General features: G+C 39.4%; 1 protein-coding gene across 1 annotated transcript; it reads left to right on the forward strand.

The window, feature by feature from the left end:
* The first annotated feature begins 22,871 nt into the window (after window positions 1-22,871).
* Window positions 22,872-24,293, forward strand: LOC140004785 (uncharacterized). The gene is made up of 2 exons (XM_072044931.1): window positions 22,872-23,726; window positions 23,934-24,293. The coding sequence occupies exons 1-2, from the start codon at window positions 22,872-22,874 to the stop codon at window positions 24,291-24,293; spliced, it is 1,215 nt and encodes a 404-aa protein (XP_071901032.1).
* Window positions 24,294-24,532: the final 239 nt, after the last annotated feature.

A 24,532-nucleotide genomic window follows, 5' to 3' on the forward strand; every position in this document is an offset into this window, starting at 1 on the left:
CACACTCACATGCCAGCACGCATGATATGCAAGAAAACATTTCAAAAGTAACTTTGGAAACAGTTCAAAAGTAAATAATGTAAGAAACGGTTCATAAATAACTTTAGAAGTAGTTTGAGGTCACTCACCTCCACGGCTCAGAAATCATCCATCACATAACATTGCCTTGCTCAAATCCAAGTCTTAGATCACAAACTCAATGCAAACAAGTCCCTTAAAACTTCGGATAGCACTTCCCCTAAATTTGCTTACTTTCCCAGCCATCATGGCTTCATTATTTCTTCAGCCAGTCCCAAAGTCACACAAATAAGTTCATCTAATATCCATTCAGCAAGCTCCAAGAAGTACAAAGACAAGTCAAGCTAGGGAAAAAGTCCGGAAATGAAGGTTAAGCTCAAAACCAGAAAAACAGTTTTGACGTCATTTTGCGGTAATGGTGTCAATTTCACTATGATTATCGGATGGGGGTGTAAGACCCACCGTTTCGAAGCTAAGAACCAGGGCTACAACAATGTAGAAGATCACTCAGTCCAGTTCCTAGCAAAACTAGGTCAAATATGCCAAAAATACCAAACCAGAACCACTAAAACAGGTTCACAAATCACACAATGCTGTAATGAGTCCAACTCGGTCCATACAAGTCCAAATGCATTGATTCCAAAGGCATATGGTAGCTAAGACATCCAGCTACATTTCATCAGAAGACACTAACATCCAAATCCAAAGCAATTCCAGTCAAAATGGCCAATTACTAGTGCAGTTTTCGCATTCTGATCAACCCAGAACAGCAACAGTAAAATCGACATATCTCACTCTACACCAGTCCAAATGACCTGAAATTTTATAGGCACCTCAACCACATCAATACCTACAACTTTCATGTTTTGAGCAAAGGCCAATTCGGCCTCTAAGCCTGAGATACAAAACCGGACAGAAAAGGGGGTTTTGAAACCCTAACATTTCTCAATTCATTCCAAACCCAAAATTGGTTGCAATTATCACTAATTCACACCTACTAGAGTCATTCCCCCTCATTATCAACCATCATAGATGACCACAACATCTCATTCATATTAAACCATAAAATTCCTCAAAAATATAAAAACTTCACCAAATCACTTCAAATCAAGAAATAATTCACATAATCCATCACTTTAGCCACTACTAAGCATCACTTAAGCATCATTAGGTGTAGTAGGATGTTCAACCATCACTTACCTAGGAAACAAGAGAAAGGAAGATGTTGGACACCTTAGCTCTTCAAACAAACTTCACCACAACACTCACTAGTACCAAATGAAAGGATTTTATGGAGTAGAATCTAATTTAGGCAATTGTTTTGGTTGATTTGAGCTAATTGGGAGCTTGAAAATTGAAGAAGCTTTCTTCCTTCTTGAGCTAAGAGGGCCGGGCAACAAGAGGTGAAAAATGGTGATTTTTGGGCAATTTTTGAAGATATTTACTCAAATGGGTCAAAAGTCAAAAAGGTGAATAGTAACTCTTAAGTTAAAACCAATGTAGTGGTGACACTTGTCACCTTCATAAATGCAATCTTATCTTTCTCTTTCCTCTCACATCAATCAAATCTCACTATCTACTTATCTCTTAACACCCGATAAATTTTACACAGTATCCGGAATTTAACCTAAATTGGCCGAATTTTCCGAACTTCTCGCACTAGTGGGTCCCACGTCCATTATACACTCTTAATTTTCCAAAAACTCTCCAATACTAGAAAAATCATCTTAAAACTATAATTGCTCATAAAATCCACTAAGAAAATATTTCTAAGCCAGAAAATGCAGAAAACATGCAATTAAGGGGGAAATAAACCCTAGGAAAATAATTAGGGTTTTACGGGTTCTCACACTCTCCCCCCCTTAAAAGAATTTCGTCCTTGAAATTCCTTATCATTGACTACTCCGGGATTAAATTGAGCTTTATACTTCGCTAACAGATCTGTGCCCCTTCACTGGTCAGGTTCAGTAAATTCTTACCTTCCACGTCCTCTAATGGGTCAAAAACTTGATGTTGTTCTAAAGAGTACACCCGAGAAGACACTTTTGATCCATCCTTGTCCCCCTTCGACTGGTCAGGGTGGGTCGTGGTTGGTGGCAGAGTCCCTTGCCGCTCGCGCAGGCGAGCTGGACAGTTAGCAATTTGATGTTCAGCACTCCCACAGAGCAAGCATTTTCCCCTTCTAGGGCTTCGTCCAAATATTTATATCTTAATCAAGGTCGATCACGCTTAACCACCCGAACAATCCACACGAAGTTCCATAGAATTGCCTTTCTAGTTCACCAAATCCTTTCTACCCTAGACCTTCATATCTTTCGTATCAGGGCGCAAGAATCTCGTCTAAGATAATTCACTTCTCGAGCCGGCCGGTCCCAAGAGTAAACCATCCTTATTAAAGATTCCTACCCGACATACATACCTAGCTTCCTCGAATCCCATGCTAATGATTCGTACACTTATCACATGCCCGGTTCATAACTTACGCCCAAACGAGCACTTAGACATATTCATGAAATTAGGACCACAACACCACTTGGCCCAGTCCCACTCCGCGCAGAGACCACGCGAAGTGGCTCTGATACCACCTGTGACGGCCCCACCTCCCCCTAAGGCGAACCAGAGGGTTCGGCGGACCGCCTGCCCAGCTCTCACCGGGACTCAGTCGCTCACTACAGTTCTCAACCCAATTACAATATAAATCTCAAAATTACATCAAATTCTCCAATGATTACATATTACAAATGCAGCGGAAACTGATTCCAATCATGGAACGTATACTTACATCCATATCAATTTCAAATATTTACACAAGACCAACTCATACATAAAATAGATCCAAACTTAAACTGTACACGATATAAGCCATCCAGTCACGTGAATAAGCACTCCAAGCTTTTCTTCGCCTTGAGCCCTGTGGGGGGGGAAATAAAACATTTTTTGGGGTGAGCTAGAAGCTCAGCGAGTAACCAGAAAATCAGTAATCAAATTGGTTTAACAATATTTCTTTTCAATGATGTCATAAATCAATGATGTCATAAATCAAATGATAAGTCCAGAAACGATTACAGCATTTACAAAACATTAAATATGGAGTATCAATAATTCAAGAAACATGTACAATGGAAAGCGATAGTAATATTCATGAAAGGATACATTCATTCTCCTGACATTTCCTCGCTCATTTGATCATTTATTTCATTTCATTCACCCTGTCCCTGGCTTTTGGCCAGGCTCCACCAACCTACATAGGTAATACTCGAGTATACCAAACGTTCACCCAAGTTCCTAATCGCCTGACCGAGTCCGCTTCTGGCTCAAGACGACCGGTAACAAGGGGCAATGGCCAGTTCAGCCCAAAAGGCTTACATTCATGCGCAAGTAACATTTCAATCGAAAATTTCACATTTATCGAGGTCGAGTGCGATAAAGTACACACTCGCCTCGAAAACTCGTTTTGGAAATCATTATAAGCGTTTAACACGTTATCAACCAAAATACAAGTCATGAAGTCAAGAAATATAGCAAACAAGGCACACTCACATGCCAGCACGCATGATATGCAAGAAAACATTTCAAAAGTAACTTTGGAAACAGTTCAAAAGTAAATAATGTAAGAAACGGTTCATAAATAACTTTAGAAGTAGTTTGAGGTCACTCACCTCCACGGCTCAGAAATCATCCATCACATAACATTGCCTTGCTCAAATCCAAGTCTTAGATCACAAACTCAATGCAAACAAGTCCCTTAAAACTTCGGATAGCACTTCCCCTAAATTTGCTTACTTTCCCAGCCATCATGGCTTCATTATTTCTTCAGCCAGTCCCAAAGTCACACAAATAAGTTCATCTAATATCCATTCAGCAAGCTCCAAGAAGTACAAAGACAAGTCAAGCTAGGGAAAAAGTCCGGAAATGAAGGTTAAGCTCAAAACCAGAAAAACAGTTTTGACGTCATTTTGCGGTAATGGTGTCAATTTCACTATGATTATCGGATGGGGGTGTAAGACCCACCGTTTCGAAGATAAGAACCAGGGCTACAACAATGTAGAAGATCACTCAGTCCAGTTCCTAGCAAAACTAGGTCAAATATGCCAAAAATACCAAACCAGAACCACTAAAACAGGTTCACAAATCACACAATGCTGTAATGAGTCCAACTCGGTCCATACAAGTCCAAATGCATTGATTCCAAAGGCATATGGTAGCTAAGACATCCAGCTACATTTCATCAGAAGACACCAACATCCAAATCCAAAGCAATTCCAGTCAAAATGGCCAATTACTAGTGCAGTTTTCGCATTCTGATCAACCCAGAACAGCAACAGTAAAATCGACATATCTCACTCTACACCAGTCCAAATGACCTGAAATTTTATAGGCACCTCAACCACATCAATACCTACAACTTTCATGTTTTGAGCAAAGGCCAATTCGGCCTCTAAGCCTGAGATACAAAACCGGACAGAAAAGGGGGTTTTGAAACCCTAACATTTCTCAATTCATTCCAAACCCAAAATTGGTTGCAATTATCACTAATTCACACCTACTAGAGTCATTCCCCCTCATTATCAACCATCATAGATGACCACAACATCTCATTCATATTAAACCATAAAATTCCTCAAAAATATAAAAACTTCACCAAATCACTTCAAATCAAGAAATAATTCACATAATCCATCACTTTAGCCACTACTAAGCATCACTTAAGCATCATTAGGTGTAGTAGGATGTTCAACCATCACTTACCTAGGAAACAAGAGAAAGGAAGATGTTGGACACCTTAGCTCTTCAAACAAACTTCACCACAACACTCACTAGTACCAAATGAAAGGATTTTATGGAGTAGAATCTAATTTAGGCAATTGTTTTGGTTGATTTGAGCTAATTGGGAGCTTGAAAATTGAAGAAGCTTTCTTCCTTCTTGAGCTAAGAGGGCCGGGCAACAAGAGGTGAAAAATGGTGATTTTTGGGCAATTTTTGAAGATATTTACTCAAATGGGTCAAAAGTCAAAAAGGTGAATAGTAACTCTTAAGTTAAAACCAATGTAGTGGTGACACTTGTCACCTTCATAAATGCAATCTTATCTTTCTCTTTCCTCTCACATCAATCAAATCTCACTATCTACTTATCTCTTAACACCCGATAAATTTTACACAGTATCCGGAATTTAACCTAAATTGGCCGAATTTTCCGAACTTCTCGCACTAGTGGGTCCCACGTCCATTATACACTCTTAATTTTCCAAAAACTCTCCAATACTAGAAAAATCATCTTAAAACTATAATTGCTCATAAAATCCACTAAGAAAATATTTCTAAGCCAGAAAATGCAGAAAACATGCAATTAAGGGGGAAATAAACCCTAGGAAAATAATTAGGGTTTTACGGGTTCTCACAGAGACATTACCTTAGAAGCCTCGCGTTGGTTCTCGATCCCTCCCCTCCAAACGAGCACTAGCATACGTACATATGTTTTATTTTTATCCCTCATTTATTTTTCTATTAGTGGCTTGTCACGCCACTCCATCCTATTAGGATTAGGTGACCCACTTGGACATGTGATCGCGACACGACGTGTGCGTAGCATGATCCGAGGGATCACTCAATCTTCCGCTTTAAACTTTGGGTTGATAGCCTTTAGTTTTTAGTCGAAGGTTGAGGTTTTTTTAGATTCACCCGGACATGTAGCCGTGACACGACGTGTGCGTAGCAATGTATGGGGAATCGCTCGAGCCACCGACAAGGAACCTTGGGGGTGATGACTTTTGGTTTCCAAATCTGAAGGCTCGGGGACCTGAGCTTATCGAGTCTAGATGCATTCACTACAAGAAAATTGGTCATCAGTGACAACTTTTCTCTGTGACGAAAAAAAGTTGTCACAAAAGTGGATCCTTTATTGACGACTTTCTAACTCGTCACAAACCTCTAATGGGAGCCAACTCATTTGTGACGACTTAGAAAAGTCGTCACTAGTAAATTCCCGCCAAGATTTAGCAAGAGCGCGGGAGTGTGTTAGAACACACAATAGTGACGACATTAAGAGCATCATCACTATTGCTTGGCCTATTTACGGACGAGTTTTTGTTGTCGTCACTGATCACTAAAAAAAAACGTTATTAGTGACAACATTTTGTAGTGATGACAATAAGTTGTCACAAAAGGAGCTTCTTTAGTCGCGACACCTAAAGTTGTCACAATTGCATCAAAGCAACTAAATGTTTAGTGATGACCCGTTATTTTCGTCACAAACTACACTGCAAGAAATATGGTCATTAGTGACAACATTTTTTAGTGACGACAAAAGTCGTCACAAAACGTGGTTGTTTAGTGACGACAAGGAGAGCTGTCATAATTGCTCAAAGCAACTAAGTGTTCAGTGACGACCTTGAAAAAGTTGTCACTAAAATGATCTATATAGTGACAACTTCTAATATCGTCACTGTCACTCCACCGATTCGGATTTAGTGACAAGAATTAATCGTCACTGTTTAAAGTACTTATTTCTAAGTCACTTTCATTAATTCTACTGTGCCACCCTAACTTTTGTAATTTAGCCCCATATGTAATTCACCAATTTCATTAATTCTACTATGGCACTCTAACTTTTGCAATTTAACCCCCATATGTAATACACCAATTTTATTATTTCTATTATGGCACCCTAGCTTTTACAATTTAGCCCCTATTTTTTTATTAGGAAATTGCGAATGGTATCTTGATAAACTATGCATAAATATTTTATAATTTTCTCAAATTTAAGTAATAATTTGTTATGAACTCTAAAGATATATCTTTCATTACAATAGTTATAAGGCAAGCAGGTCTTTTTATCAATGGAATAAGAAATTTATGCCAGATTTATCCTTTGTACTACATGCCAAGTAGTATTAGCAAAGGAATAACAAAGTACTACAAAGTAATTAACAAAATAGCCTTCAGGGAGTGTAGTTTATGGGCAAATAAGCATTATCTATTCAAAGTACCAACTTTTTATGGGCATTTTACTCTCAAACATATAATTTAAGATAAATTTATAAATATTTGTAAGTAAAATTCAAAAAGTGTTACACTGATTTCTTACAAAACGAAAACTGGCAGGTTATCTTTTCAACATAAATTAAATTTTTTTAAAAATAGAAATGGCCCATAAAGTACCAACTCTTTGTGGGTTTCCCCCATTACATGAACAAATATTCTGCTCTTTATGGGCATTTCACTCTGAATCATTTAATTTATGTTAAATACATAAATATTTGTAAGTAAAATTCAAAAAGTGTTGCACTAATATTTTTATGAAAGGGAAACTGGTAGGTTTTGTATTTAACATAAATTAAATATGTGAAAGCAAAAAAAAAAAAAGAAATTACCCATAAATCTATGTCTTGCAAATCTATACTAGTAAAATAGTTTCAAACAAAATTAAACATTAAAATAAACTGTAATTTATACACATTAAAATATCTGTAATTTACACACATTTTGCAACTACTACTTTGTGTTTTCTTTGTAATGAATTTTTTAACTATTGAGAACTTAAGTTTTGTCTTGCAAATCTATACTAGTACAATAGTTTTAAACAAAATTAAACATTAAAATAAATGTTTGAAAAAGAACAAGAGTACATTTATCACTTGCAGTAATGTAACAAAATTTTCTCAACCATTATCAATATTTTCACAAAAGTATTAAAAACTAGCAATTGACAATATTAAAAACTAGCAATTTAATTAGTGACGACTTTTCTTGTCATTATAATCTTGAATAAATTAGTGATAACATTATGTCATCACTAAATTTTCTTTGATTTTGATTTAACAATAATGTCTTATTAATAGCATTTGATTATTTTTAATGAAAGTCTGTTATAACCATAGAATTTGACTTTCGTTATTTTCAATTAATGATGTACTTTAGTGCTGCAATTATAAAAAATTGCAGGGCTAAAATATTTGCAAATTATAAAAGTATATTTTCACTTATATGTAATTAACAAATTTTGCCACCTATATTGATGAAAATTTGTGTTTTTGTACTAAAAAATAAAGAATAATACTATAGCAATAAAATCTATGCTTCAAACCAAATTAAAAATAAAAAAAGCATGATGATTGGTCTCAAATGTTGGGAAAATGATTATTTTTATTGAAACTATGTTATAACCATATAATTTGAGTTTAATAATTTTCAATTACATGATGTTCTTTAGTGCTGCAATTGTAAGAAATTAGTATAAAATATTAGCAAATTATAAAAGTACATTTTCAATTATATGAAATTAACAAATTTTGCCACCTATGTTGATGAAAATTTTTATTTTTTGCTAAAAAATAAAGAATAATACTATAGCATTAAAATCTATGGTTCAAACCATATTACAAATTTAGAAAAAAACATGATTTTTGGTATCAAATGGAGGGAAAATGAGTGAAGTCAAAATTTTGATCAAATTATAGTGAAAGTGCCGCGCAACAAAAACAATATCCAAAGCAAAGCAAAGCAAAGACCAAAGCAGCGGAACACATTCCGAAAACAAAAGCAACGGAACACTTGGTCTGAGTTAAAGCAACGGAACACTTGAGCAATACAAACTTTCTGGCTTCGTGGGATAGACAGCTACGGTTGGGGGAAAGAAAAAAAAATGGAAAAAGCTAAAGAAAAGGCAGAGAGGGCTTCGTGGGATAGAGGAAGAAGGGGAACCCATTTTTCTGGCTTCGAGAGATTGATGGAGAGCCAGAAGAAATTGGTTGGAAAATTGATTTCACGGGAAGAAGGGAGGAAACAAAAACAACAACGGGGAGAGCAAGAAAACTCCTGGCGGCGGCTAAGACTGGAGTGAGAGAGAGCAGAGAGATTGAAAGAGCTTCAAGGGAGATCTGATGAAGGTTGGGGGGGGGCGGTCTGATGACAGAGAGAGCAAGAAAAATGGGGGAAAAAGGCTTCGGCTGAGAAGAGGAAAAAGAAAGACAGGAGAAACTAGAGGGAGCTGAAGGGAACAACGGGCGAGAGGAAAAAGAACAATTAGAGAGGGGAGCTTGGTCTGAGGCTAGAGGAAAAACAAAGGGAAAGAAAGAAACAGAAAAGAAAAAGGGGGAAGAAAGCTTCGGGAGGTTGAGGAAAACAGAGAGAGTGGCGGCGGACGGCTGCTTAGGGTAGGAAACAAAAAGGAGGAAAAGGAAAGCTACGGCGAGCTGAAAAGAAAGAAAAACAAAAAATCAGAGAGGGAAGGTTTCAGAGGAGAGAGGAGTAAGCTAAGAGAAGGGGGCGGCGGATAGAGCTAAGAAAAAATGGACAAAAGAGAGAAAGGGCTAGAGGAGAGAACAGGAAAGCGCAAAAATGAAACATAGGAAAAGAAACCAAAAGAAAGCAAGGGAGAGCTAGGGGCTGAAAGGAAGAAACAGAGATAGAGGGAGCTTCGGCTGAGGTTTGGGGAAGCAGAAAAACAGAGGAAAAAGCCAAAAAACAGAGGATAAGGAAAGGGAGGCGGCGGTAAGGAGTGAGAGAGGGAGGAAGTTGTCGGTTGGAGCAGAAACGAAAGCGAAGGAAAAACTAGAGGGAGAAAGACCAGGTGGAGCCGCCACATTCCGTCGGAATCCGCCACTGTCATCCACGAACCTCCACCGTGAGAGATCACTGTAAGTTAATCTTCTCCTTTACATTTCAGTTTTTTCATTCGAATACAAACTCTGAAAGTTTTCGGATCATGTCTGCCGATAAACATGCCATGTTTGCTGTTAGTTTTTTGTTTCAAATTTCATGTCAATTGTTCATGGCTTTTTCTGGATGTTGATTGGACTGAAATTTTGGGTTTGCTGAAAATTTTGGGGCCAATTATAGCTTCAATTGAGTAAGGAAGTAGTGAAGTTTCTAATGCCCCTAACCTATTCGATGAAATGCCCAACTGAGTTTTCTAATTGAAAGATAACTGGTCTGCATTTTTATGTGTGAAAAAAATAAATGATGAACATTCGGTTGGTTTTTTGTTTGTCCGAATAACCAAATTTTGGATTGAATGCCTGTGTTTCCGATGGATTTTTGGGGGTTGATTAACTTCAAGTGTCCAGTTTTTGTTGTTTGCTTGGAGTGTGGTTCAGTTGAGCTACACGACTGCTAATAAAATAAAATGGGTGGAGAGTTTGTTGGGTGATTCTGTTTTGGTGACATGTCCGGACTTTGATATGCTTTCTCGAAAGTGGTTGAGTTAGAAGTGGATGTTCATATCATGTAGCTGCGTTTTATTTCTTCCTCTCCCTGTCCCAAGTTCATGCATTTGAGTCTGGTTGATGATTGTGAAAATTTGATTTGAATATCATATATGTCATTGAGATTGGCTAGATTTCTGCCATTCGGGTTTGTTTCACTACCTGCTATTCGGGTTTGTCTTTTGATCTGATGCTATTCAGAAAATGATGCTTGGGGTTATGTGACGGCCCCACCTCCCCCTAAGGCGAACCAGAGGGTTCGGCGGGCCGCCTGCCCAGCTCTCGCCGGGACTCAGTCGTTCACTACAATCCTCAAATATATTACAATATAACTCTCAAAATTACATCAAATTCTCCAATAATTACATATCACAAATGCAGCGGAAACTAATTCCAATCGTGGGATGTATACTTACATCCGTTTCAATTCCAAATATTGATACAAGCCCAACTCGTACATAAAATAAATCCAAATCTAAACTGTACAAGAGATAACTCATCCGGTCACATGAACAAGTACTACAAGCCTTTCCTTCGCCACGAGCCCTGTGGAGGGGAATAAAACATTTTGGGGGTGAGCTAAAAGCTCAGCGAGTAACCAGTAAAAATCAGTAATCAAATATATTTCACAATCGTTCATTTCAATGATGTCATGAATCGGTAATCACATGTACGTTTATTGCTCTCTTGAGCCAGTGAAATCGTTGTACTTAAACACCCAACGCTCCAAACAAACATTTAACAGTAAACAATCAGAGGGGGAGCCATTTGCTCCAGATGAACAGTACACAGAGGTGGAGACGTTGGTGTTCAGCACACGAATTCCAAGTACTCATTTAAGCCAAAACATGTCATGGGCCACATGCAAGCACTCATGATATGCAATCAAGTAAATAGTGCAAGAAACGGTTCATAAGTAACTTTGGAAACAGTTTAGGGTCACTCACCTCCACGGCTCAGAAACCATCCATCATGTATCATTGCCTTGCTCAACTCCAAGCCTTCGATCACAAACCCAATGCAAACAAGTCCCTTCAAAGTTCGGACAGCACTTCCCCTACATTTGCTAACTTTTCCAGCCATCATGGCTTCATTATTACTCCAGCCAGTCCCAAAGTCACACAAATAAGTTCATCTAATATCCATTCAGCAAGCTCCAAGTAGTACAAAGACAAGTCAAACTAGGGAAAAGTCCGGAAATGAAGGTTAAGCTCAAAACCAGAAAAACAGTTTTGACGTCATAATGCGGTAATGGCACAACTCTCACTACAATTATCGGTTGGGGGTGTAAGACCCACCGTTTCGAAGCTATGAAACAGGGCTACAACAATGTAGAAGGTCACTCAATCCAGTTCCTAGCCCAACTAGGTCAAAAATGCCAAACACTAAACCAGAATCACCAAAACAGGTTTGCAAAACACAGAAAACTGTAATTGGTATATCTCAGTCCATACAAGTCCAAATGCCGAAATTCCAAAGGCATAAGTTATCTAAGACATCCAGCTACATTTCATCAGAAGACACCAACTCCAAAATCCAAACCAATTCTAGTCAAAATGGCCAATTACTATCGCAGTTTTCGCATTCTGATCAAAGCAGAACAGTTACAGTAATTTCGGCATAACTCACTCTACACTAATTCAAATGACCTGAAATTTTACAGGCACCTCAAACACATCAATACCTACAACTTTCATGTTTTGAGCAAAGTCCAATTCGGCCTCTAACCTTATGATATAAAACCGGACAGAATTAGGGGTTTATGAACCCTAACTTTCCAAAATTTATTCCAAATCCAAAATTGGTTGCAAATATCAATCATTTCCATCCACTAGAGTCATAACCCCTCATTATCAATCATCATAAACAACCACAACACCATAATCCAATTAAACCAGAAAAATCATCATAAAATTGAAAACTTCACCAAATCACTTCAAACCAAGATAAAAACCAGAAATTTCAGCACTCTAATCACTACTAATCATATCTTAAGCATCAATAGGTGTAGGTGGAAGTTTAAGCTTCACTTACCAAGAAACAAGAGAGAGAGAGATGTTGGCCACCTTAGACCTTCAAACAAACTTCACTACAACACTTACTAGCACTAGAAGAAAGGTTTTTATGGAGTAGAATCTAATCTAGGCTTTTGTTTGTGGGAGATTGAAGCAAATGGAGCTTGAAAGTTGAAGAAATGCACTTCCTTCTTGAGCTAGGGAGATCCGGCCACCAAGAGAAGAAAATGGTGATTTTTGTGCATTTTTTTTGATATTTAATCCTTTGGTCAAAAAAGTCAAGAAAGTGAATAGTAATTCTTAAAGTCCAACCAATGAGAATGTGACACTTGTCACCTCATTAAATGCATTCCTATCCTTTTTTTTCTTCTCTCACATCAATCATTTCACACACTCTACTTGTCTATTAACACCCGATAAATTTTACACAGTATCCGGATTTAACCTAATTGGCCGAATTTTTCCGAACTTTTCGCACTAGTGGGTCCCACGTCCAATACATATTCTTAATTTTTTAAAAACTCACTAATGCTAGAAAAATCATCTAAAAACTTTAGTTGCTCATAAAATCCACCCAGATAATATTTCTAAGCCAGAAATGCAAAAATTATGCAATTAAAGGAACTAAAACCCTAGGAAAATATTAGGGTTTTTACGGGTTCTCACACTCTTTTTTTTCGGGGCGTCACAGGTTACATGTTGTTGATCCAAAGTTACATAAATCAAGCATGTTTGGTTTTTTGAACTGTTTGGCATGAATATATCTAAGCTAAAATGAAAGAAGCAAAAAGCTGCTGCATTCTTATTGCTGTTTTCCTCTCTGCTCACTGAGTTTTTGCACATAAATTGCTGTTTCATCTTATGTTGAAAGAAAAAATGGAATGTTTGGTGTTGAGTTTGCATTTTTGGGTCCAAGAAAGAGTACCTGGCAAACCTTGAGGGAATCCAGTCTAACTTAATCCTTTTGTAGTTGGTTGAATACATTTTGATATTACGCATTCAAGTGAACCTTTTTAACTCTTATACCACAAGTAGGAAACTTTCTTACGTGATTTACACATTATTGGAAGACTAGCTGTATGCGAAACTTTTGTGTTTGGACGCATACTCATTGATTGTTGTATTGTATTGTTATATAAAAGATCAGAAATTTTTTGGAAGCAGATCTGGCCGTATTTAGAATGGTAAGGAAAACTGAGGATGACCTTTGAGAAGTGAGAGAAGTAATGATTAAATTAAGCTAAAAAAGAAAAAAAGGAAATAGGTTATGCTTCGTTCATCAGGTTCCTTGTGCATAAGATTTGTACATGTGCTAAATGGTTATCTTCTGGAATATGTGCTTGTAACAGTACATATTTCTGATTTACCGGTTATTCTTGTGGAGATCCTCTTAGGTTAGTTTAACTAGACATATTACCAACAATATGGTAATAGCATTTTTTGGGGCTGATGTTATGCATCATTGTTATCTGAACTTATTCTTTGGGAAATATCTAGGTATCATGTATATAGTGCTGTTAGTTTATCAATAGAGAGGTAAAAATCTGATTGTTCATCTGCAATAGTATATTATTTCCAAGTACAAGCGACAGACCATGCATGGATAGCAATCTTCTTTTTGCCTATGTAGTGACTTGAAAGAAATGAATATAATGCAAAGGGGGCGTTTGTGAACTTTGATTGGTTTCACCAGTTTAGATGGTCTTCACTTTCACATTGTGAGGCAAATAGCTCATTCTCTTTGCACAGTTTAATCCTACAGAGGCATCGTTTCCTTCATGATTTATGAAGCATAAACTCCTAAAATCAAAGAGGGCTAGTACCTCCTGTATTCACACCTCGTACAATAAGTTGCTTTCTGTGTTTTAATATATAAACAACCAAAAGCATAAAGATTAAACAATAATTACTGTGGGAGTCCAATTTAATTATTCAATAAGTTGAGCTATTTAAAGAAGAAGAAAGAAAATAAAAAAAAACTGTTTTAGAGAGCTCTTTAGTTGAGCTTATGCAGTGTTGTATTTGTATAGATTGGACTGTGATTTCTAACTTCTTGCTGGTGTTGTAATATGTGGGCCCAAATTATATGAGGTTCTTAATGAATTGTAATTTTTGTCTTAATAATCTAAGTCTCATTACTTGTTCTTTATTATTGTACTCCTCCCCTTACCTACTTCTTTTACTCTTTTATGACAGATAAATGCTATTCATACTAGCTTTTGGAAGATATCTATGGTTATGGTTGAAGAGTGTTGAAGACAAAATTGCCTTTTGCTCATGGAGTGGTTCATTTAGATGCTCTTCAATTTCTTAAACTGTGATTGCTTTTGTAAATGTACCTTATGTACAAGTGATATTTTGAACAAATGTTATTTTTGTAGGCATTAGTTGGGTAATGTACACTTGAATTTGGCATTTGAGAATGCTATATTATTACCATGTAATCTAATGCAAATACTTTTGGTTATCAATCGTTCATGTTTATTTGTATGGTTTGTTTAAAATCAATGATTTAGCAATGATTACAAGCCAAATTATGACTATTAAGCTATTGAGAAATTATCTAATGACAAAAAAAAGTTGTCACAAAATAGAAAATAAAAACTCCTTGTCACAACAGAGACTGTCACTAAATCTAAGCTACATTTGTGACGACAATTGTTGTCAGTAAAATAGTTATATACAATGGCTTTCGGTGCTTTTTAGTGACGACCTTAAGTAGAGCATTTTTGACAAAAGGTCAATTCGTCAATAAAACATTTCCGGATTGTTGTCACTAATGACAACTATTTAGTGATGACATTTCAGGTCGTCACTAAATAATTGTCATTAGTGACGACAATCTGGAAGTGTTTTATTGACGACTTGATCTTTTGTCAAAAATGCTCTACTTAAAGTCGTCACTAATGAGAACTATTTAGTGACGACATTTTAGGTCGTCACTGTTAACTTTTACCGACGGGGATTTAGTGACGACTTTGTGACGATCAAAAAGTCGTCAATAAAAGGTATTTGTGACAATATTTGTATGTTCTGTGATGACTTTGTGTTGTCACTGATGAACAATTTTCTTGTAGTGATTAGTGAACCCCAACCTCATGCATCCATATTAGAATTGCCTAGGGTAGAGTCTGCCTTACCCTATTAGGGACACCGTTCACGAGGGGAGGGATCCAACCCCTCCATTCTTTTTTATTACTTTATCTCTTTGTATTGCTTTGCTACAATGTGTTATGTGTATTTATCTGATTGAACTAACCTTTCGTGGTTTGTGTCTCCATTGCATTCATTAGCCCTAGGAAATAAGAGTCCTAGCATGGCACTCTCTAGGAGCCTACCCAATTTGAATATGACACATTTAAATTCAACGCTTCGCATGCGTAACATGAATACATTTCATTTTAGGCTCACCCCGGCGTACAAAAGGGGTCCCTTTAGGTCATGTTTCATTTTGTGTAATGCATGTGTGCTCGTTTTGATAAAATGGCATCATGCATAAACCCTAGAGGGAATCCCACATTAGGGACAAGCCAACCCTATATCCCCGTGGGTATTTAACCCTATCTTGGGATTTGCACGTTTAAATTCATGTTAACCAAAGAAATGGGACCTGTAGGTAAGGTATTTGACTCCGATTTTGTTCCTAGATGGAAAGTCCTCGCCGAGTTCAACAGATATTAGTAGTACCGCCGGAGGTACAAAGATGGCCAACGTTGCTTTCACCCAGTGAGATTAACCAAATAGCCGGTCGATTAGGACACATCAGGGATTTCAAGGACATTAAGTCCGACGGCTATTTGGTAGAAGCTTTGGTGCATCTATGGGACCCCACTTGTTCCGCTTTTAGACTAGGAAAAGGGGAAATGACCATAACAATTGAGGAGGTCGCCGGATTTCTCAATTTGCCGACTCAGGGAACTGCCGTGATATTTCCGTTAGTGTCTAACAAAGCCGAATTTTGTCGTTTCACCGAGTTAAAGGAATCAGCAATACGAGGGTCAGACCAAAATATAGAGGCAAAGTTCTTATTTGATCGATTCGCTTTAAAGGATGGGTTTGAGAGGCACCTAGGAGATTTCTCGTTCACTTCCAAGGAAATCTGGGAACGAAAGAGAGTATGGGTATACGGGTTGGTTATGGCTGGAACCTATTTTTTCCCTAGAAAAGACAAAAAGATAGCCTTTAAGCTCACTAAGATCTTATACGACCTATTCCTAGGAGTGAAAGATAAATAGTGTTCTATTATACCGACTATTTTGGCCGATATTTTCATGCCCTGCACTGCTTGTCAGAGAGGGAAAAAGTTCTTCTGTGGTTCAAATTGGATTCTACATGTATGAGCACTTCATGAGGCGATCGTCTATTCCCAAGGGTCTACCAATGGCTGCGTACAACTGGAAAACTATACATCATAAGAGGGTTAACAGAGAGGGTCTGCCATATAATGCATCTGAGTTTGTGGATTTCTTGAAGAATATGACTGATCAAAATATTAGATGGGTATTGGATTGGACCAATTGTATCAAACCTGTTCTTCACACTCAAGCATCCGAATTTATTCTTTTACTGGGTACCTAAGGAATCACCGCATACACCCCAAAGAGGTTTCTTAGACAGTTAGGACGCACCCAAGAAGTCCCGCCTGCACTTGATATGAAAGATTTTACCATCATTTTTGATAAAGAAACATGCCCAAACCAATTCTCTATGAAAGATCGGATTATTGAGGCATGGGTGAAGCTATCCGATGACGAGAGGTTTAAATACGTCCTGGAACTCAAGCAAAAGGGATTGACCACTCCACAATACGAAGACTGGGTAAGAAGGTCCACTACACAAGGAACACAAGATGAGCCAGCCGAAGAGGTGAAAAGGTTGAAAGCTGTTATCGAAGCAAAGGATAAAGAAATTCTGCAATTAAGTAAGTCTGTCGAGACATACAAAGGGATAGCGGATCAAAACAAGCAATTATATGAAAATGAACGAGAAAAGCGTCAAGAGCTGAAAAGGAAGTGCGAAGAATTGTATGACCAAGCTGAGCATGTTAGAGTTCCATATGCTAGAGAAACTAGGGACTCTGTATTAGATAGGCTCAGAAGTTTTGGCAATCTTGTACGGAATCGTCTTCGTGACATGATGTAAATAATGGCAAGCCTTATCAATGAAAGCGATTTCTCTTTTGCACTTGTCTAGAATTGTTGTCAAAAACAGGTTTGTGTTACGGGTCCCATTTCGAAGGTGTTGCATCATACTAGGCCTACCGTTGGCGCAAAATGGGCCCCCCAGTAGGACATGCATCCGAATTTTTTGGATGTCTACTAACTTTTGTCTTTTTCTTTTTCTTTGTTTTATTTTTGTTGGAAAAGCTAAGCCAGGGCTAAATCTAAAAGCAAGCCATTTCATATTTTCAGGTAATATTTAAACATAGTTTCTCGTCAAAGCCCCATCATAACGCAATCCCGCAGCAGAGCCCAGAGGAGTCGTGTAAACATGAGTTCACAATCGGAACAATCGGATAGGTTTGCTACTACCGCCCAGCTTGAGACTACGAGTTTGGGGGTTCAGCTAACCGAAATGCTTACTAAATTTGGTGAGATGGCTACCGAGATGGCAGCCCAAAGAAAGTTGATTGACGAGCTAATCAACAGCGGAGTTCAACCCGAGCCCATACCCATCTGGTAGCCTGAGCAAGAGCCATTTGTCATACCTTCGACTCAAGCCACCGTCACTCCATCCTTCCCTATTCCACCCGAAGAAACTTTCACCTATCCCACCGCAAATTGGCCATACACTTACCCTCCTAATCCTTCATTTTTTCCTACTCACATGCGAGGTCCACAACCCCAAGTCACTTCAAATATACCACCTGAGCCACACACCTTTTATCACACTGCTGCTGAGCCATTCCTGCCAGACCATACTGTTCAAACCAAGCCAGAAATGGGGGAATCTTCTGCTCCCGTTGATATGAAGCTGCTTAAGCGCCTTGACCGTTTTGATGAATTTATAAGGAAAAGTCAAGGGTTGACCAAGCAAGGAGTTCTGGATTACGACGAGCTTTGCCTTTTTCCGAATGTGCAGTTGCCTGAGGGGTTCAAAACCCCTAAATTTAACAAGTATGATGGAACAGGCAATCCCAAAACACATCTCCGGCTGTTTGCTAACAAGTTGGGAAAGTCTATAGACGACGAGAATTTGCCTTTAACGTTATTCCTCGAAAGTCTGGAGGGGGATGCACTCGACTGGTACTCCAACCTGAAGCCCGAAGAAGTGAAAACCTGGATTGACTTGTCCAACGCTTTTGTAAGGCAGTACGAGTATAACTGCGAGCTGGCTCCGACACGAACCACGTTGGAAGGAACGAAGAGAAAACCCTCCGAGGATCACAAGACTTATGCCAAGAGGTGGAGAAATATAGCTGCAAAAGTCGAGCCACCAATGACCAAGGACGAAATTATCCGCACTTTCATTAAGGCACATGATCCGTCGTACTTTGAAGAAAGTTTCCGCATGACTGGATGCTCGTTTGCCGCTACTGTCAATAAGCTTGAAGAGTTCGATGACTTTGTAAGAGTTGGAAAGATTGTTAATGTCTCTGCCCTCAAATCCCAGTTGGATGCTTTACAAGGACAAGGGAGTAGTGGAAAAAAGTCGCAATTTAAGAAGAAAGAGGGGGAAGCTGCCTTCATCTGGGATCAAAACCCTACACCAAGACCCCGATTTCAACGCCAACCAACATATTCACCTTATCCCTACTATCCAAGCCCTTACCCTGTCTACAGTACTAATATCTCGCACCCCCGACCCCGTCCAAACTACGCCAACCCGCCTGCGACCCCTTTCCAAATATCCCAACCTAGCTTTCAACAAACTCGTCCTCGACCCCCTTACCATCAAAGAGTTCTCCCGCCAAACAGACCCACCTATAACTATCCCCAACCTACTGAAGCCTACTATCAAAATCATACCCGAACATTCACCAACCTTGGCAGGCCTTTGGATCAGTTGTATGAACAATTAAAAGCTGCCGGTAAAATAGGCGTGATTCCCCCTCCAACTTACCCGTATGGCATGCCGGCTGGGTATAATCCACAGGCTACTTGTGCTTATCATTCTGGAGCACCCGGTCACTCCACGGCCAATTGTCGACTCCTTAAACATAAGGTTCAAGACATGTTGGAAGCAGGGGAAATCGTGGTTAGGAAGAGAGAAGAGCAAGGACCGAATGTGAGCAAGAACCCCTTGCCGGAGCACACTGATACTGTGGGAGTTATTATGGATGATGAGGAATTTGAGGAGCTTGTCCGAAGCGTGTCAAATAAGACAGAAGTATTTGGGATAATGGACCAACCATTTGTGATAGAGGAGGCATCATATGAGGAAGACAAAAAGCCCTTCATTTTAGACATCTGAAAGTGCGGCCTTAGAACCTGTAGTATTTGAACTCCCAGAACAAGTGCCAGTTTTAAGCCTACGACAAGTGCCGTGGAATTATAGTGAGCCCGTTTTGCAAATCGGAGGGAAACCAGTTTTGAAGGAAGAAGTGTCTGTTGTTATGAGGTCAGGGAGGATTACCAGTCCATCCGCCGCTAGTGCCCCAGTCCAAGGAAGCAATTGTGAACCGACTACCAAACCTGCAGTGACCAAAAAAGAAGCATGGGATTTTCTCAAGAGGCTTAAGAGAAGCGAATACAATGTGGTTGAGCAATTGAACAAAATGCCTGCCCAAATTTCTATCCTAGACTTGCTTTTCACCTCAGACTTGCATAGGGATGCATTACTTGAAGTGTTGACTAAGGCTTGTATTCCCAAGGATATTTTGGTTGACAATTTCTCGCACATAGTTGGGAATGTACTGACTTCCAAACAAATCACCTTTTCTGATGAAGAGCTGCCTGCGGAAGGAACTGGTCATAATAAGGCCTTGTATGTAGCTGTGAGGTGCAATGGAAGAATGTTGCCTAAGGTACTGATCGACAATGGGTCTGCCCTTAATATTTGTCCTTGGAGCATGTTGGTGAAATTAGGGCTGCAAGATATCAAACTAAAACCCTCAGAGACCGTAGTTCGAGGATTTGATGGAGCCCAAAGAGAGTCCCTAGGAGAAGTAAATTTGGTGGTCGAAATGGGGCCCGCTCAATTTCAGATAGCTTGCCAAGTTATGCATTTTCCTAGTGTCTATAATGTTTTGCTCGGACGGCCGTGGATCCATAGCTCGGGCGCTGTACCCTCTTCCCTGCATCAAGTGCTGAAATTTGTGGTGAACGACCAGCTGGTAACCATTTTTGCTGAAAAAAATTGCATTGTAATCGCTGATTCCGAGCCTGAGGAGGATGGTAACCGAAATGCTTCAGTGTCTTCTTATCGTACAGCTGATATTGTCTCTGTGAGTTGGATAACGAGCGAGGAGTCAAAAGACGAAAGGGTTTTGCTAGCGGCCAGTGTTATGATGGCCAAGGAAATGATTCGTGGAAGATATGAATTTGATAAGGGATTGGGACGCAATCTGCAAGGCATTCTGAAGCCCGTGGAACTCATCGAAAAGAAAGACCAATTTGGGTTGGGATTCTGTCCGACTGCCAGAGATATACAAGAGATGAAAGCGCGCAAAAGGGCAGAAAAGGAAGGCAAGTTAGGTGTGCTAGACATTCCGCCATTACGCTATACCTTTCCAAAGCCAGCTAAAGTCATTACATCGGGGTTTAGCCCAATTGACGAAGTGGAGACAAGCTTGACTCATTTGTTTGTGGGAGCAATATCCGAAAATGGCCCGTCAGATGATGCCGAATTCCCAGACATTCCCGAAGAAGCTATACACAACTGGACCGCCGAGTACTTTCCCGTGCAAAAGGAGTTTCGGTAAATCTACAGGGGGTTGTCATTTGCTAAAGTTCATGAAAACTTTTTCTTGCATATGTAAATAGTTCAATGAAAGCATCTTTTGCACTTATGTTTTAGCTTGTTTCCGTTTTGATTTGAAGTTTTATGAAAGCGCATACTTTGTTTTATCATGCCGTTCATTCATGTGTCTATTTGCTTATTGTCTCGAATTTCTTAATTCTTTCAGATGGCCAAAAATAAAATTATTTGACCCTATGGATATCACTGTTCTGGAATCCAATGATGACAATCTCTATATCACTCACGACTTGGAAGTTATGCAATCTGAATTACAAGACGAGAGTGATAGTGAGGAAGTGTTTGATTCTTTTTCAAAAGATCTTGAACAATATGAGGAGAAACCTAAACCGAACCTAGAAGAAACAGAAATTGTCAATGTTGGCACTGAGACTGAGGTTAAAGAGATACAAATCAGCATTCATTTGAACAAAAAGCAGAAAGAGGAGATGATTGAATTTTTGTCTATGTTTCAAGATGTGTTTGCATGGTCTTATGATGATATGACTGGCATTTCGACGGATGTAGTGGTGCACAGATTACCCACAAACCCAGCTTTTCCACCAGTAAAACAAAGGCCCCGTAAATTCAAACCAGACATGAGCCTCAAAATAAAAGAGTAAATTGAAAAGTAGCTTAAGACTAACATTATCATTGTATCCCATTACCCTGTTTGGCTCTCAAACCCAGTTCCTGTTCCAAAGAAAAATGGAGAAGTACGAGTTTGTGTTGATTATAGGGATCTCAATAAGGCTAGCCCTAAAGATGACTTTCCTTTGCCAAATATCCATATCATTCTAGACAACACTGCCGGACACGAAATTGAATCTTTTTGTGATTGTTTTGCTGGGTACCATCGATCTTAATGGCTGAGGAGGATAGAGAAAAGACTGCTTTTATCACCCCTTGGGGAACTTTTTGCTATCGAGTCATGCCGTTTGGTTTGAAGAATGCCGGAGCTACTTATCAAAGGACTATGACTACATTGTTTCATGATATGATCCACCAGGAGATGGAGGTTTACGTGGTTGACATTATAATCAAAACCAAGAAAGCCGAGGACCATTTAATCGATTTAAGAAAGTTGTTTGAAAGGTTGCGGAAGTACAATTTGAAGCTAAATCCTGCGAAATGCGCCTTTGGAGCACCAGCTGGTAAACTGTTGGGATTCATTGTCAGCAAAAAGGGCAGAGAGATAGACCCGGCAAAGATCAAGGCAATTCGAAACATGCCAGTGCCGAAAAAGCAGAAAGATGTGAAAAGTTTCTTAGGCAAGATTAATATCATTGGAAGATTCATTGCCCAATTAACCGCTACATGCAAGCCACTATTCAAGTTGTTAAAAAAGAATGTGCCATTGCATTGGAATGAGGAGTGCCAACAGGCTTTTGACAAGATTAAAGATTATTTGCTGCAGCCTCCGGTCCTAGTGCCACCCAAACCAGGCCGGCCTCTGATCATGTACTTATTTGTGCTTGACGGAGCAGTAGGGTGTGTTCTGGGACAACACAATGATTCCGGAAGGAAAGAGCAAGCCATCTACTATCTTAGCAAGAAATTCACCCAGTATGAGGCTCATTATTCATTTATTGAAAAAAGCTGCTGTGCATTGGCCTGGGCGGCTCAAAAGTTGAGACACTACCTGCTAAGTCATACCACTTATCTCATATCCCGCTCCGATCCTTTGAAATACCTCTTGGAGAAGCCGATGCCAACTGGGCGCTAGGCCAAATGGCAGATGATTCTTTCAGAGTTTGACATTGTTTCCACTTCGCAAAAGGCCATCAAGGGGCAAGCTATAGCCGATCATTTGGCAGAAAATGCAAAGGACGATGAGTATCAACCACTCCGTACCTATTTCCCTGATGAAAAGGTTTTATTTGTTGGTGCAGTAGAAGATATGAGCGAGCGGTGCCCCGAATGGAAGTGGTTTTTTGATGGTGCCGCTAATTCTTTCGGAGCTGGAATCGGAGCCGTTCTTGTATCTCCAGAAGGAAAGCATTACCCCGGAGCTGCTAAATTGCAATTTGCCTGTACAAACAATATGGCCGAGTATGAAGCCTGTATTTTTGGTCTTAAAATGGCTTTGGAAATGGAAGTTAAAGAGTTGATAGCCTTCAGTGATTCAGATTTACTTGTGCACCAAACGCTGAAACAATGGATAACCAAAGATTCCAAGATCTTGCCATACCATTGTAATTTGCTCGATCTGGCTAGACAATTTCAAAGTTTGGAATTCAGGCATCTCCCACGAGCCCGAAATGCATTTGCAGATGCCTTGGCCACCATATCTTCTATGATACAATATCCAGATGAATTGGGAATCGAACCTATCCGGATTCAACTCCAAGATAAGCCTGCTCATTGTTGGGTCATAGACAATTCTTCTGGCAAAAGCCCTTGGTACAATGATATTAAAGAATTCATCAAAACCGGGGCTTACCCTCCGGGAACTAATGCAAATGACAAGGGTTTCCTGCGTAGAATGGCCTCGAAGTTTTTCTTAAGCGGAGAGGTATTATACAAAAGGACCTCAGATTTGAACCTCTTAAGGTGCATCGATGAAGATGAAGCTCAATACATGATGAAAGAGGTGCATAGCGGCGTCTGCGGACCTCACATGAATGGACATTTGTTAGCAAAGAAGATTATGAGAACCGGGTATTTTTGGCTTACAATGGAACGCGACTGCATAGATTTTGTCCGGAGATGTATTAAATGTCAAGTGCATGGCGACGTTATACGTGCTCCTCCCACCGAATTGCATAGCATGATTGCTCCGTGGCCCTGCTCAATGTAGGGTATGGATGTGATTGACACAATTGACCCTCCTGCTTCAAATAGGCATCGGTTTATATTGGTGGCAATTGAGTATTTCACCAAATGGGTCGAAGCTTTATCATTCAAGCACGTGACTAAGAAGGTGGTGGCGAATTTTTTAAGGGATCACATCATATGCCGATTTGGGGTACCAGAAACATTGATTACAGACAATGCCAAGAATCTCAACAATGATATGGTGGATGGGCTATGCGAACAGTTTAAAATCAGACATCGCAACTCTGCCATCTATAGACCACTGATGAATGGAGCCGTGGAAGCTGCAAACAAGAATTTGAAGAAGATCATTCGCAAGATGACTGAAAAGCATCGTGACTAGCATGAAAAGCTCCCTTATGCATTAATGGCATATCGGACTTCTATCCGAACATCAACTGGGGCAATACCCTACTCGCTCATGTATGGAATGGAAGCTGTGCTACCTGCCGAGGTCGAAATCCCTTCATTGCGGGTTTTAATGGAGACCAAGTTGCAAGAGGCTGATTAGATAAAACAGCGTTTTGAACAACTGTCCTTGATTGATGAAAAGCGTCTTAATGCTATTTGTCGTGGCCAATG

The sequence above is a fragment of the Coffea arabica genome, chromosome 4c, assembly GCF_036785885.1.
Source record: "Coffea arabica cultivar ET-39 chromosome 4c, Coffea Arabica ET-39 HiFi, whole genome shotgun sequence".
Classification (NCBI taxonomy): Eukaryota; Viridiplantae; Streptophyta; class Magnoliopsida; order Gentianales; family Rubiaceae; genus Coffea; species Coffea arabica.

Bases quoted from the DNA above. Each gene is read 5' to 3' on its own strand.
- LOC140004785 (XM_072044931.1), top strand. From the start codon at position 22,872: ATGATTCTTTCAGAGTTTGACATTGTTTCCACTTCGCAAAAGGCCATC. The intron at 23,727-23,933 runs GTGCATAGCGGC...TGCTCAATGTAG, and splicing joins CTCAATACATGATGAAAGAG to GGTATGGATGTGATTGACAC.